The following is a 15,082-nucleotide window of genomic DNA, read 5'->3' as shown; positions in this document are numbered from 1 at the left end:
GTGAAAACACATTTTTATACATAACTTTTGAACTACTTATCGAAACTTCAATCTGTATAAAACTCGATCTATGGGACCCTAAACCAAGTCGAATGCAACAGGTTCGGGTCAAATCAGTTCAGCAAGTGCCGAGAAACATGAGCTAGTTTGTTGGTCACATACATACATACACACACACATACACACAGACATTTGTTCAGTTTTTGATTCTGAGTCGATATGTATACATGAAGGTGGGTCTACGACGTTTTTATACAAAGTTTATTTTTAGAGCAGGATTATACTGCCGTTTTACGGCGATATGATGTATACGCCATTGAGGTGATTTTGCCGTAGACACGATTTTCTGTTTTTGTTCATTTTTTCAATTTAAAATGACTAATTTGAGGTCTGCTCTGTAGAAACTGTTAAAAAGTACAATAAAAATGTGGCCCCTACAAAATTTCTTGTTTTTTCCTATTCTCTACGATTTTAAACCACAAACATCATTTGGCCGTAAAAATAGCAATAAAAAATCACTACTTTTCCTGCCCAATGATGTATGTATACATTGCTCGATCAAAGCTGGCTTTATTTTTTGTGCCAGCTATTTTGATAGCTGAGTGGATCCCGTAATGCATTGTCCACGTGGATACTTTAAGGGGGGGGATGGTATTAGGGAGCGTTCTTTTATTACGTAACGCAGTTGGGGGGAGGGGGGTCGGATGCCGTGTTACGCTCCATACATTTTTTTTTAAATTTGTATGGAAATTTTGTTACGAGGGGGGGGGTCTGAAAATCCGATTTTTTGCGTTACGTAATAAAATAACGCTCCCTTAGCGATTGTCTATGCTCCATAAACACATATTTTGCATGAACAATTGTCAGCAAAGGAGGTGGGTGGGTCTAGAATTTTCAAAAAAGTGTCGTGGATGTGGATAAGGTGTCATCCATTAAGTACGTCACATTAAAATCAGCCAAAATTTCCTCCATCCCCCTTTGTCACGATTTCCCTATGCTTTTAACACGCAACGTCACGCTTTCTCAAAACCCCCCTCTTCCCTCAAAACGTGACGTACTTTATGGATGATGCCTAATGGACGTCCCCTTAAGAATTAAATCGAAATAATGTAATAAAATATTGCCCAATCTTGATTTGGTCCCAAAACCTCAAATCAACATTCAAACAGTATTGAATTTGACTTCTATCAATTCTCAATGTATACATACATCATGATGAGTAAAATTGGCGTATACATCATTGTTTGTTTGCTTAATAAAATGGGCCCCAGAGCAGTTTTTTGAAAAATTCTTTCGTCAGGAGGTAGCTTTTAAAATTCTTTATCAGACTGTACAATAAAATTGAAAATGTCCAAAATGGCGTATACATCATATCGCCGTAAAACGGCAGTATAGCCTTACCTCAGTGAGGAAGGCAAAAAATGCAAAAATACTACAATTTTCACAAAATACCGTATTTTTTTAAAGTACTAAAAATTTTATAATTTGCAATATGGGTGCCAAACAATTCGAAATTTAGCATGCATTTTCACTGTTTCAGAGTTTTTTTTAATGAAATACTAAAATTTTCACAAAATACCGTATTTTCTAGAAAAAACTAAATTTTGTATAATTCGCAATATGGGTATCAAACGATTCGAAGTTTTGCATGCGCTTTCACTGTTTTAGAGTATTTTGAATGAAAAACGCAAATTTTCACAAAATACTGTATTTTCTTGAAAATACTAAAAAATTTATACTTCACAATATGGGTATCAAACGATTCGAAATTTTGAATGCATTTTCATTGTTTAAGAGTTTTTTTTTAATGAAATATTAAAGTTTTACGGTATTTTGTGAAAATTTATGTATTTCATTCAAACAACTCAACCCATGTTACAAGTTATGAAAATTTGAGTACTTAAAAAATACCATATTTTGTAAAAAAAAGTATTTCAATCAAAAATCTTTAAATTAGTTTAAATACATGCCAAATTTCTAATCGTTTGATACCCATATTGCAATTTATAAAAATTTAGTACTTTCGAGAAATACGGTATTTTAAAAAAAAAATTGAGTATTTCATTCAAAAAACTCTGAAACAGTGAAAATGCATGCAAAACTTTGATTCTTTTAAAGCCCATATTGCAAATTTAATAAATGAGTACCATAAAAAACACGGCATTTTGCGAAAATTTATGTTTTTCATTCAAAAAACTCAAAAACTTTGAAAATGCATGCAAAATTTCAAATCGTTTGATGCCAATATTGCGAATTATAAAAAAATAGCATTTCGAAAAACCGAAACGAAAATTTAAGTTTATAATTCAAAAAACTCTAAATCAGTTAATATGCAACTAAAATTTCGAATCGTTTGATACCTATATTGCAAATTATAAAAATTTTATCACTTTTAAAAAAATACGGTATTTTGTGTTTTTCTTTTAGTATTTATACTTTGAAACTTACCATGTTATCAAAACAGTGTTTACTTAGAGGAAGCTCGAAAATTCAACATTATTTGGTTGGTTTTAGTAATTTTTTAAATATTTATTCCTATGAAATATAAGTTATCGTCCGATATCTTCGATACAATTATCGCCAATATTATCGGAATAACGATAACAGAATTCGGCCATAGAAATCCTGCCTTTCAGGGTTCTCCCTTTCGAATATCTGTCGTTTGAGACAATCCTAATATTTCATTTATTTACATTATGTGGTAGCTTCCATTAAGATTTGTTTTGTCAATTAGTTGACGTTTTCTCAAATCGACTTTTTTTTATTATTTCGATTATAATGAAACTTTGTCCATTCATTCCCATGTGTAAAGCACTAGATGGTGCAAAATCTAGTACCGAAGTTACACTGAAACACCCGATTACGCTTAGGCGTTACGCTTTGTATTTTGTTGATTTCTCTGAAACGATTCATATTTTTTCAATGTTTTTAAAGAAATTCATACGTTTTGTGTAGATCCACAAATTGCTTTCAAAATAATTCAAAAAAATGCCTGTGTGGATCAATCGGACCGCGCACTGGACTCACAATCCAGAGGTCGCTGGTTCGAATCCCGAGGCGGACGCAAAAAAAAATCTAAGTGTAAATATGTAAATATGGGTATTCGGTGCCCTCTCCCCGTGCCCAACCCTTCACACTTAGGAGACCCGTGAGGCGGAGTCTCATTAGATAAAACCAATATTTTCCGAGATATCACGAGTTTTAAAAAGGGGGCCAACCCGCAAAATTGAATGGAGCCTTGAATGGAGAAACTAATGATTGGGACCATCCATAAACCACGTGGACACTTTTGGGAATCTGTTACCCCCCCCCCCCCCCCTTCGTGGACAATTGTCCATACAAAACAAATCTTATTTGTATGAGTCGTGGACAATCGCCATATCCCCCCCCCCCCTAAAGTGTCCACGTGGTTTATGGATGGTTCCGATGCAAAATTGCTTCATTTGAAATTGAACTGAAATGCAAAAAAAAATTTAATTCAAAAACTCGAAAAAATGCGAAATTCTAGAGAATTACTCAACTATGGTTTGAGAATTTTCCACTGAAAAAAATATAAAATGGATAATACAAAGTGAAAAAAAAGTCATGGTTATATTACATCTGAGAAAGGGTAAATCATTTTTGTAAAAATTGCAATTAAAAATTTGTAATCATATAACTTTACTGGTGGAATGTCACATTTTCAGTCTTAATTGAAGTAAAATTACAACATTTCAAAATTTCATCTCCTAAATTTTCTGTGTACAGTCTGACAATAGAAAAATATATTTTCTTTAATTGCATTATTTGCACTTGAAAATGTTTGAAGTATTAGATTGCAAAGTTAAACAAAAACTCCAGAAATAAAAACCACAGAATCATCAGATGTCATCATCTTATACTAGAATGCAATAGTCAAAATTAATTAAAGTTACCAACAAATGACAAATATTATTCTTTCGTAATACAATTTACTGGTGCAATCAGTGATTTTGACCACATGTATGTCTTCAGTTTGGCTTGAAAGGCTTCTGTATCGATAGTTTTCTCTGAACTCATAATCTTGTTTATCTCTTGAGACCTCTCCCATCTGTACAGCAATATAATAGTAATACGATGGCAAGATGATTCCATTCTCCAATCAAAACCAACTCAAACCCAGTAAAACAAAACCGATTCTCTCGCTCGTCATGCTTTTTCAAAATTGATTTTTATAAAACATCTTTCTTCTTCTTCTCATTTCTCCGATCCCAGTGAAAAGTGGCTCACCTCGCTGGCTGGTCAGCATGACACTGCTGGTTCTCTGCATCGTCGGTGTTTCCCTCGCAACCATCATCAGTCAGGGACACCACCGCCACCTTCTTCAGCTGATGGAAAAGCAGTAGCGCGGCCATGACACCAAGAGGACGGCGCCAACTTGAGCAACGAACACCACCCAGCCAGCCAACCAGCAATTCCAGTGCTAGAGTTGAAATTATGAGACACTCTCCGGTGACGCAGGGAAGCCCGCGACAAAAAAACGAAAGGACGAAAGTTTTGCGAAACTATATCAAAAGTAGTGCTAGTAGGACGGGTGAGTGAAAGAGAAAGAGCGAGAGCGAAATATCTTAAGCTAAGGGGAGACACTTGAGAAAGTATAAATATTGTATTTAACGAGCTAGAGCGAAAAACGCCACGAACGAAAGAGAGATGGCAGTGATTTACTTGATTGTATTTATAGCCGAGACCGTTGACAGCGAAGGAAAATAGCTTCTTCCAAGTTTAGTTTTGTGATTAAGTTTTTGTTCCGTTTTTGTAGCAGCAACAGCAGCAGAAGCTTCAAAAGTGTCGAGGGAAGCTCTGTAGAAAATTGTGAATTAAAACTGCACTGTACATACAACTAGGGGCAATTTTCGCAGTAGGACGTTGAAAGATCAACAGAGTGATTGTAAATTTACTAATTTTGTACATAAAAGTTAGCTGGGAATAATTACTAGAATAAAATTTCCGCTTGAACCTATCGAGTTGGCTTTAAATTTTGTTAAAGAGAAATCTCCTTGAAACTAAGATAATTTCACAAATATCCAACGTGTCATACCGGTGTCACACGGCTGTCACACGAATAACTCTTCAAAAAACTGAATGCGGAAAGTATCATCCACCACACCGGTTGTGTTGTGACAGACTTCGAGAGATTTCAATATCTTACGCAAATATGTGCGCCACGCCAGAATCATATTGCTTCATCGACCGATCGAAACAGTGACGACGCGATTCTGTGGAATCAAATTTTGTAAAACATTTTTTTCCTATAAAAATATTAAATTTAAAAAAGTTTAAATTTATTTTCCTCATTACATTATTAGTTTTAATTTATAATTTTCCAACTTTCAGTTCTCAAAAGTGTGAAACTCCTGCCATCCCCAACAGCATTCGTATCGTAACTCCAAACCATCGAACCTCCCACCACGTGGTTGACAGCGTGGGAAAACAAAACGAATTCCCCTCCTCCTTCCCTTACAGCACATCACTCTACTGAAGTTTCCACTTGTAACCACCACCACCGACTGTATGCGAACCGATGGGTGGTGGTGAAAATTGAATATCGGGAAAATCGAGCAGAGCAACCGGCACCACCACCAGGCAGGCAGGAATCACTGTCACGATTTCGGTTGGTCCTTCGGCATGGAAACGGAGCTCAGAGCAGAAGAGCATCCTTCGAAAAACTGTGAAGATAGAGCAAACCTCGTGGAATGGAATGGAACTAACTCCCTTCGATAAACATCAAGTCAAAATCTCGTTATCGTATTATATTTTGTTTATCGCAGGGAAACCAGAGCGGGATGCTGTTGAGACCACGTGGGGACACATGATCATGGGCGATGGATTTTATTTATCTTTTATCTTTTATCTTTTATCTTTTATCTTTTATCTTTTATCTTTTATCTTTTATCTTTTATCTTTTATCTTTTATCTTTTATCTTTTATCTTTTATCTTTTATCTTTTATCTTTTATCTTTTATCTTTTATCTTTTATCTTTTATCTTTTATCTTTTATCTTTTATCTTTTATCTTTTATCTTTTATCTTTTATCTTTTATCTTTTATCTTTTATCTTTTATCTTTTATCTTTTATCTTTTATCTTTTATCTTTTATCTTTTATCTTTTATCTTTTATCTTTTATCTTTTATCTTTTATCTTTTATCTTTTATCTTTTATCTTTTATCTTTTATCTTTTATCTTTTATCTTTTATCTTTTATCTTTTATCTTTTATCTTTTATCTTTTATCTTTTATCTTTTATCTTTTATCTTTTATCTTTTATCTTTTATCTTTTATCTTTTATCTTTTATCTTTTATCTTTTATCTTTTATCTTTTATCTTTTATCTTTTATCTTTTATCTTTTATCTTTTATCTTTTATCTTTTATCTTTTATCTTTTATCTTTTATCTTTTATCTTTTATCTTTTATCTTTTATCTTTTATCTTTTATCTTTTATCTTTTATCTTTTATCTTTTATCTTTTATCTTTTATCTTTTATCTTTTATCTTTTTTTATCTTTTATCTTTTATCTTTTATCTTTTATCTTTTATCTTTTATCTTTTATCTTTTATCTTTTATCTTTTATCTTTTATCTTTTATCTTTTATCTTTTATCTTTTATCTTTTATCTTTTATCTTTTATCTTTTATCTTTTATCTTTTATCTTTTATCTTTTATCTTTTATCTTTTATCTTTTATCTTTTATCTTTTATCTTTTATCTTTTATCTTTTATCTTTTATCTTTTATCTTTTATCTTTTATCTTTTATCTTTTATCTTTTATCTTTTATCTTTTATCTTTTATCTTTTATCTTTTATCTTTTATCTTTTATCTTTTATCTTTTATCTTTTATCTTTTATCTTTTATCTTTTATCTTTTATCTTTTATCTTTTATCTTTTATCTTTTATCTTTTATCTTTTATCTTTTATCTTTTATCTTTTATCTTTTATCTTTTATCTTTTATCTTTTATCTTTTATCTTTTATCTTTTATCTTTTATCTTTTATCTTTTATCTTTTATCTTTTATCTTTTATCTTTTATCTTTTATCTTTTATCTTTTATCTTTTATCTTTTATCTTTTATCTTTTATCTTTTATCTTTTATCTTTTATCTTTTATCTTTTATCTTTTATCTTTTATCTTTTATCTTTTATCTTTATCAATATTTCAGTTGGGTAACAAATGATCGATTTTTATTTCAAACATTTCGAATGTTATAAATTTTGAAACTTTGAAATTTTTAATATTTAAAAAAAAATCGTAGTTTTGTGAAAATTTTGAGTGTTTTCAAAAAAAATTTATAGCCTTCGAAATTTATGAAAATAACTTAATCATTTGATAACCATTTTGTGAAAAACTGAAATATTGATCTTTTTTCGAAAACACGTAGTTTTGTCAAAATTTTGAGTATTTTAAAAAAAATTGTTACAACTTTCGAAATTTAAGAAAAAAACCACGATCATTAGATTTGAATATTGTAAAAAACAATAAGTTTGAGTGTCGTTTTGTGATAAATTTTAATATTTAAGTATTATGTATGAAAATGTATTAAAATCCCGATCGTTTGATACCCATATTGTAAAAAACTAAAATTTTGAGTATATTTTATGAATAAATATGAAAATTTTTATTATTTAAAAAAAATATTACATTCGAAATGTATGAAAAATCCAGAATATATGATAGGTACCCATAATGCAATCACAAAGTGACACAAACATTTTGAGTATTTTTTTATACAGGCAAAATGCGTATTTTTGTGAAAATTTTCATGTAATTATAAGAGCAATCGCCAGCTGACATCATTCCGATTCCAACACTCTATTTTTTTTATATTTGCATGATTTTTCATTCGATTATAGTCAAAATCTCCCATATAGCCAAAATCCCATAAGCTCTGTGCTGCTGAACGAATCAAAACCGAGGCAGTGCAAAACCAAGGCATGACTGCATACAAAAATGACTTTGTCTAGTAAACTTTGCGCTTTAGGCCGTTGCAAATATTTTATTATGTTTATGTGCCTCGACTTTAAATAAGGTTGAAAATAAAAATCTAAAATATTAGCATATCATTGTTTTAAGACTTCAACGCAAAAAGGGTTGTCATATTAAATCAGGAATTGGTGAATTTTCATCAGTTTCTGATAAATAATCATCCGGTTCACATTTTTACACATTTTTTAAGTAATAGTAATATTAAACCAACCAAATGTTCACCATTCCAAAATTCAACTTGTTTTTGCTGTGTACTATCTAAATTAAAAAAAAAAAACAAAACATTTTTTTAATTCTAATGTTTTGCATGCTTCTGTTATTGAATATTCTAAATGTTTTTGCTGTGTAAACAATCTATAATTGTTTTCTAGTCACTTTTTATTTTCATGAAAAATTACATTTCAGAGGAGTGTAAGTTATTTAAATATCTGTTGAGAAAGTGATAAAAGGCAATTTAATACTCGCTTTTCCGTAAGATTTATTGATTTTGTGAGGACAGATGGTAAAAAACTAGTCAATCCAAATTACACGTTTCGTAACCTTTGAAAAATATTCCAGTGACGAATATTAAATCCAATAAAAATGCGTAAGCTAAAATTAAAATATTTGCTTTTTATATAAGACAAAAGCATCGTTCTTCACAAAAAAAACAAAACCATTACGTTTAAACCTTTAAATATTTGAGTAAATTCATTCAGTTTGATTAATTATGAAATAGCTGACTACACAGAAAAAAAAGTTGAATTTTTGAAGGATGAAAATTTAGTATGCATAATTTTTCCTCTTTTTTAGAGTTTTTACTTTTAAAATGTGTGGAATCTGAACCTAATGAAAATTCATCAGAAACTGAAGAAAATTCACCAGTTTCTGATGTAATATAACACTTTTTTTGACGCAAAATCTGTCATCATTCCCTGATGAATAATACCATAATTTTTTTTTGTCTGTATATCTATCCAACATGTTTTTACAGAACGCTTTTTTTGTTGCTTCTACACGCTAACTGTTAAATAAATATTGAATTTTGATTCCAAACGAGATGTGTTTGAAATACCGTGTACATCGCTCAGTACATTCCAGTTTTTGCTGCCATTATTTTCCCAACCACCACTTTTGTTTTTCATCAGTTTCAGAGTTGCACCAGCAGCAGCCAGATAACACCAACGGCAGTCGAAGGGGGGAGAAAAAGAGCAAAAACTTTTCGACCAAATAAATTTCAATAGTCAATGTTACCAAAAGGCGAACAACTATTGCTCAATTCGACCGGGCTGGGCCGGCAAACTGGCACTGAATGTAGTTCGACATGACGTTCCAGGCAATTGATTTCGAATAGTGATGCTGCTGCTGGTGCTTCAGGCTGTCTTTGTGTGTATGTGAATGGGATGTGATGCTTCTGAAAGGAAACAAGGGATTGCATTCATTGTTCAATTTATTTGGAAATTCATTTCACCAAAGTGGTACGCTGGAAACGAGTTGCAGCAAAAGCAGCAGAAAACTCATCGATTGGTCGACCAATTGGTTCGCCATATGGGGTTGCAGACAGATTGCAGAGTTTGGGGCAGCATCAACAGAAAAAAATGTATGGCTTTCAATTTATTTCGTAGACAATCGAATCGACACATTTAAGCTATTTTCAATAAGGTCTCGAAAGTGCATCTAAATCATTCCTGTTTCGAAGGTCAGCTTTTGATAATATGTTTTATAGAAATACAAAATTCCTTTGTTCATAGGAAATGTTGCTTTACCTCCACCTCCCAGAAAATTTCACCGAGCAAAACACCACCGATTGTCCAAATTTGTAATCAATCTCAAATAACATCTCTAATTCTTTGATTCGAGCCCACCCCCCCCGGGGGCGTCTCAAGTTGGCAGGAAATTTCCACCTCCCCCGAAGGCAACAAAAACAAAACAGCAAAACAAAGCCCTGGATAAATCCTAAGCTGAGACGACGATGATTGAAGCGACTGTTTGTTGGTGCTTAATATTGGGAAAATGGCTCGAGTTTTCCCTCCCACAGGCAAACAAAATCTAAAAGTCACTTTTCTCGGGCCATAAAATCTGTCAGGAGTGATGGCAGCAGCCAGCAGCAAGCGGGAGGAAAACCGAACAACCGTGAGTTATGCGATGACATTAAATTAATTAAAAGCCAATTTAAGTTCCATAAAACGCGCCAAAAGTGAGCGATGAAAGGAAAAAGTTTTCTTTTCCAATGAAGAGGCGGGGGGGGCTACTTAAGTGCAGCTTTTGCGCCGAAATTAAGTGACGATGGCAAAGTTTAAAGCTTTCGCGGCGCCATCTTTCGGGCGGAGGAGAAGAAACTCCTCGAAGAAGGACCGACCAACGACGAGGACGACGAGACGTGATTATGAACGCTTCGGTTGGTTTAATCTATTGTGGCAGCTAATTTTAGCACGACGATGGCGAAGCTGAAGGAAGGCAGCTCTAATATTAGCCAAGTGTAACAAATTGCCAGTCAATCGGAAGGATGCTTCTTGGATGGCTTTAGTAGGGATGGGAGAGGGTTTAATGGAGTGCAGTTAAAAGTTTCGGTTATTGTTTTTGTGTTCGAGGGTTAATCGTGAACATTGATCTGTTTGAACTAGAATTGAGAACAATAATATTAGAGATAAGTTGTGCTAATGATTTTTAACTGAAAAAATAACATCTTTGAAAAATTATTAAAATTAAATGAATTTTTATTTTTGTTCGTTTTAATTTACAAATTTTCACCAGACGAATTCAAATATCAAAAGCTTGCTTGAATGCATATATTACTAGTAGAAATTATTTAAATACATTTCAGTTATTCCATAACAACTGAATACACTTTCAGACTCGAATATCACCGATTTGGACAAAACTTTGAGGGAACGTTCATCTATCGATAGTTAACAGAAATCCTTTGCTTGGTGCCGATTATAAGATCCCTCTATTTTTTCACCGCCCCCATTTTTTGATAATATTCTATTTTTTTCTACTTTTACTCGTAACTTTGCAACTATAAGACCAAGTGATTTTTTACTGGTTATATTTTATGGAAAATTGTCCAAGGAATGGAATAAAATTTAAAAAAATACCCTCAAATGCATCCCAATGTTAATATTAGGGTGATTCAGGATAAGGGTAATTTAAAAAATCTAACTTTTCAGGAATATTTTTGGGTCTTTTTTTGTTTTCTAGAAAGTTGTTGGGCTTACTAATCCAAGCAACTTTGTCGAAGATACCAAAATTTTATCTCGCAATCTACGCTTTCTACGACCAAATTTAGAGAAAGCATCTGAGCAAACGATTAAAAATCTGTTTTTGGAACAAAGCAATTCCGGGTTAAGTTTTAGAGAAAAGTGATGTTCGGGGCACTTTAAAAACAAAAAAAAAATATCCATCGACAAGTCAATTTGGACTTAAGGGTCATATAAGTTATAGCCATTTCAGGTGAAAAGATGCAAATTAACAATTTACATATCTGAAAAAGGCGCAAGCAAACGGGTGCCACGATATCTCAACATTGCTTCGACCAAATCGGCTCAAAATTTTTGTGAAGACTTTTTAAACCGGTCCCGTGTGGTTGACGAAGGTCGATTTTCAAAAAGTTTATTTAAAAAAAGATAAAAATATTTTTCTATTTTTAAAATAAAAAAAACGTTATTTTTATGCTTTGTATTTTTTTTAATTTAAAATTTCAAAATTGGGCTTCGTCATACACACGGGATATGTCTTGGGAGTCTTCACCCAAAATTTCAGCCAATTTCGTCCATCCCATCTAGAGATATCGTGGCACCCGTAAATCAACTTGGAGTTCAGAGGAAAACGCTCAAAAAGTTTGACAATTCGCTTTACGCATGGCAAAATTTTGAGCTTAAATCGTTTCTTACCCCGTTGAATCAAGAAATGGATTTATTTATTATTATTTATTATTAATAATTTATTCAGTAATATGAAATTTTGTGATTTTCTACATGTATGTAACCCCTTAATTTTGCGATCTGGATCACTGTGCATTGTAATGTTGAGTTTGAAATTTCCTCACCAATCAATCTCTAGAATTTAGCTTTTTTCGGGATTTAAGGCTGGTCAAAATTTCGAGGAGGGGCTAAAAACTACAATAAAATGAAAAAAAAAAAAACAAATTTCAATTTGCATGCTTAACCTTCGATGAAAAATTATCTAAAAGTATCACAACATGCTTTATACATTATTTCATTTATGGTCAATATTGTAAAAAATTGAAATAACGTTTTTTATTAAAATTGTTTTTTAACAATATTTTTTTCGTCAATTTTTACTCTGTTTTATTTATTTCAGAGGAAGTCATTTTGGATCATAAGTATTTCCATAAAATTGTGCGGGCTGGGACTATAAAATGGGTAAGTAAAAATATGAAAATCAGTATCTTGAGATGAGATTTTCCGATCTATTCGATGTTTTCGACAAAGTTGTACATTATAATTTGGACTGTCCAGAAAAAAAATAGTTATACTCGAAAAATAGTTTGATATTTTTTGTTTTACTTTTCCCTAAAAAATCAATTCCCGAAATACGCATATTATTTATTTTGGATTTTAATTTTTTTTTTTTGTTGATGGGATTTAAAAGAGTCATCGTGCATGATGGTGCAAGTCTAGGGTCCGAAATATGATTTTTTGAAAAAAGGGGGATTATCAAAAATATCGAAAACCTATGAGTCATGGGTTTCCTATGCAGCTAGAATCTTTTGAAAATTTAATAGAGAATTGATTTTAAACTATTTAAAAAAAAAAACGTCACAATACGTTTATTTTTTATTTGTTTCAATTACTGCAAATTGACTATTTTGGCAATTTTATGTACGTGTCGGCTGATTGGAATTTTTATCGAAAATCAACATCTGTTTTTTTCAAGCATTCAGACGAAATCAAATGCAAACAGATCGCTTTTGCAATTAAATTTTTTGGCACCAAAAAAAGTTAGATATATGTTTTTCTAATCGTTTTCTTATTGTAGGCATGTTTCAGATTTTTTTAATGGTCGTTTCTCACAAATTTAAAAATGCCGAAAAAATGCCTGATATTCATAATTTTCAATTATAAAATCTGTTTGGTACATTTCTCTAAAACAACGAGGTAAATGTTAAGCATATTTAAATAGCATTTGATTAAATATAGTACTTAAAAAAATAAAATTTGCTTTGTAGGTACACAAACACTGTTTCAAAGTACGATTTACATAGAATAAAAGTAAAGCTGCAAGAAATTCGGAGGAAAAATTTAAAAAATTAAAATTGTCAAATCCATTTTCAAGAGCACTAAAATATCGTTAATTGTCAAGGCCTATTACACCGACCAACAAAAATCCTGCGCAGACTCAATTCGAAGCAGTGTACGTGCACTTTGAATTTTTCAAAAATATCTAGACAGGGCCGAATGGTTTTTCTCCAAAGTTTGTGTTAACAATTAGTGCTGTTCGCTACTCCCATAATTGCATGCAATTTTGGCCTGTATGCACCAGCGATGAACCGCCCTAATTCTCCATACACTTTTTTGAAAAAAAATATGTGCAATTGTTTCTGGGGCTTCATGCTTCCCCTCGAGTTGAGCCTGCGCAGTCGTTTTTGTCATTTTTTGTAGGTCATCTGATGATATTTAAGGACACGGTTTATAAAAGACATAAACACATCCGGTAATAAAAATGAACTTGACTGCTCATAAAATTAAACAGGGTTAGCAAGAATTTTTGATCGATATGTTTTCCTAAAGGCAGAAAAAGAATGATGACGCAAATCATTTTTCGAGCAATTTTACGGTCTACCTCAGTGAGTAAGAACAAATCGATATCCATACAGCATCCCAGTATCAATTACGACATTTCCGGTGTTCGTCAACGTCAGCTCTAAATGGCTTAATTATGTAACCAAAGTCTTCTTTCCAGGCTGGCACCACTCTCCGTCCGTCCGGAAAAACCTCAAAATCAACCACCGTGACTCTTTTAGCCCACAGAGACTTTCAATTTCAGCCCGATCCATCACCTGTCGGACCTGTTCGGAGCGCCGCTGCATCATTGAAAATTTACACCGATCCAGAACCAGCTCTGGATAGACAATAGCTTCCCAGCGCGTGGTAAATTGAGTGCACCACCATTCCAGCGCCGACAGAGAACCGAATATGAATAATAAATTGACAAGATGTCATGCTGAAATATGGCGTATAAGTTACGCTCGAATCTGCCCCCTTTCCCTCCCATGGGACGGGTTTAAATTTACATGTTTGCCAGGATCAAACCGAAAACAGTGTTGCCAGAATGTTCGGGATAAAAAAAAACTCCCGTTCAATCAATTAGGGCAGTGTTGCCAGAGTATCGTTTTTGTCTCCCCCATAGACAGAGAACAGGGACTGCGTCCGAAATGGCAAAGTGACGTATATCACAGCGCCAATTCATCCCGTTCGAGCCATCGAGAATTCGATCGACAATGAAACGAGAGTTTTCCACAGTTGTTCAAACGGGAAAAAAGAGTGAAAATCGAGGAATGCTAGCTTCCTCCCTCTGACAAGATCTCACTGATGTCCATCTCCCAGCAACACCACCACCCCTACTTCTCCGCACACTTTTGGAAAAAGTTACGACCAGAAAACGAGAACACACAAAAAAGCGAAGCTCCAACGCAGTGTTGGATCGACACGGACACCGAAGCACAAAGGCAAAAAGCTGCTATGAATATTTGATTGAATTAAATTTTTGCATATTCATTAAACCGCAATATTTACATGATATCAATTAAGCAATCTATTTGTTTCGTCACCGCCCTTCCGTTTATTTATTTTGTTTTATTTTTTTATATCAGGCTGTTTGTTCTCGTTCTGTGTTGATTCCATTGGAGGCTGTTTGATGTTTGCAGATTTTGCATTTTTTTATGAATTTAACACAATTTGCCGATATTTTTCTTTGGAAAATTCCTAACGCTCGATTGAATCATTTAGTGTTGCCTTCCTCTCAGAGGCTAGGCTATAATCCTGCTCAGCAAATAAAATCACGGAAAGCTTGAAGAACCACCTTCATGTATACATATCCATTCAGAATTGAAAACTGAACAAACATGAGAGCCAAAAACTTCAGAA

At 32.8% G+C, this 15,082-nt stretch overlaps 1 protein-coding gene across 5 annotated transcripts in view; it reads left to right on the top strand.

Annotated features, from left to right (window-relative positions):
* Window positions 1–4,979, top strand: part of LOC6038982 — a 38,631-nt gene extending 33,652 nt beyond the window's left edge. For all 5 annotated transcript variants that reach the window (XM_038263366.1, XM_038263361.1, XM_038263365.1 and 2 more), the window contains exon 5: window positions 4,234–4,979. In XM_038263366.1, the coding sequence (XP_038119294.1) occupies window positions 4,234–4,364 (131 nt within the window). In that variant the 3' untranslated portion in view covers window positions 4,365–4,979. The remainder of the gene's footprint in view (window positions 1–4,233) is intronic.
* The last annotated feature ends 10,103 nt before the right edge of the window (window positions 4,980–15,082 follow it).

This window comes from Culex quinquefasciatus, chromosome 3 (assembly GCF_015732765.1).
Source record: "Culex quinquefasciatus strain JHB chromosome 3, VPISU_Cqui_1.0_pri_paternal, whole genome shotgun sequence".
Taxonomy (NCBI): domain Eukaryota; kingdom Metazoa; phylum Arthropoda; class Insecta; order Diptera; family Culicidae; genus Culex; species Culex quinquefasciatus.
This window is presented reverse-complemented; position numbering and strand designations above follow the sequence as displayed.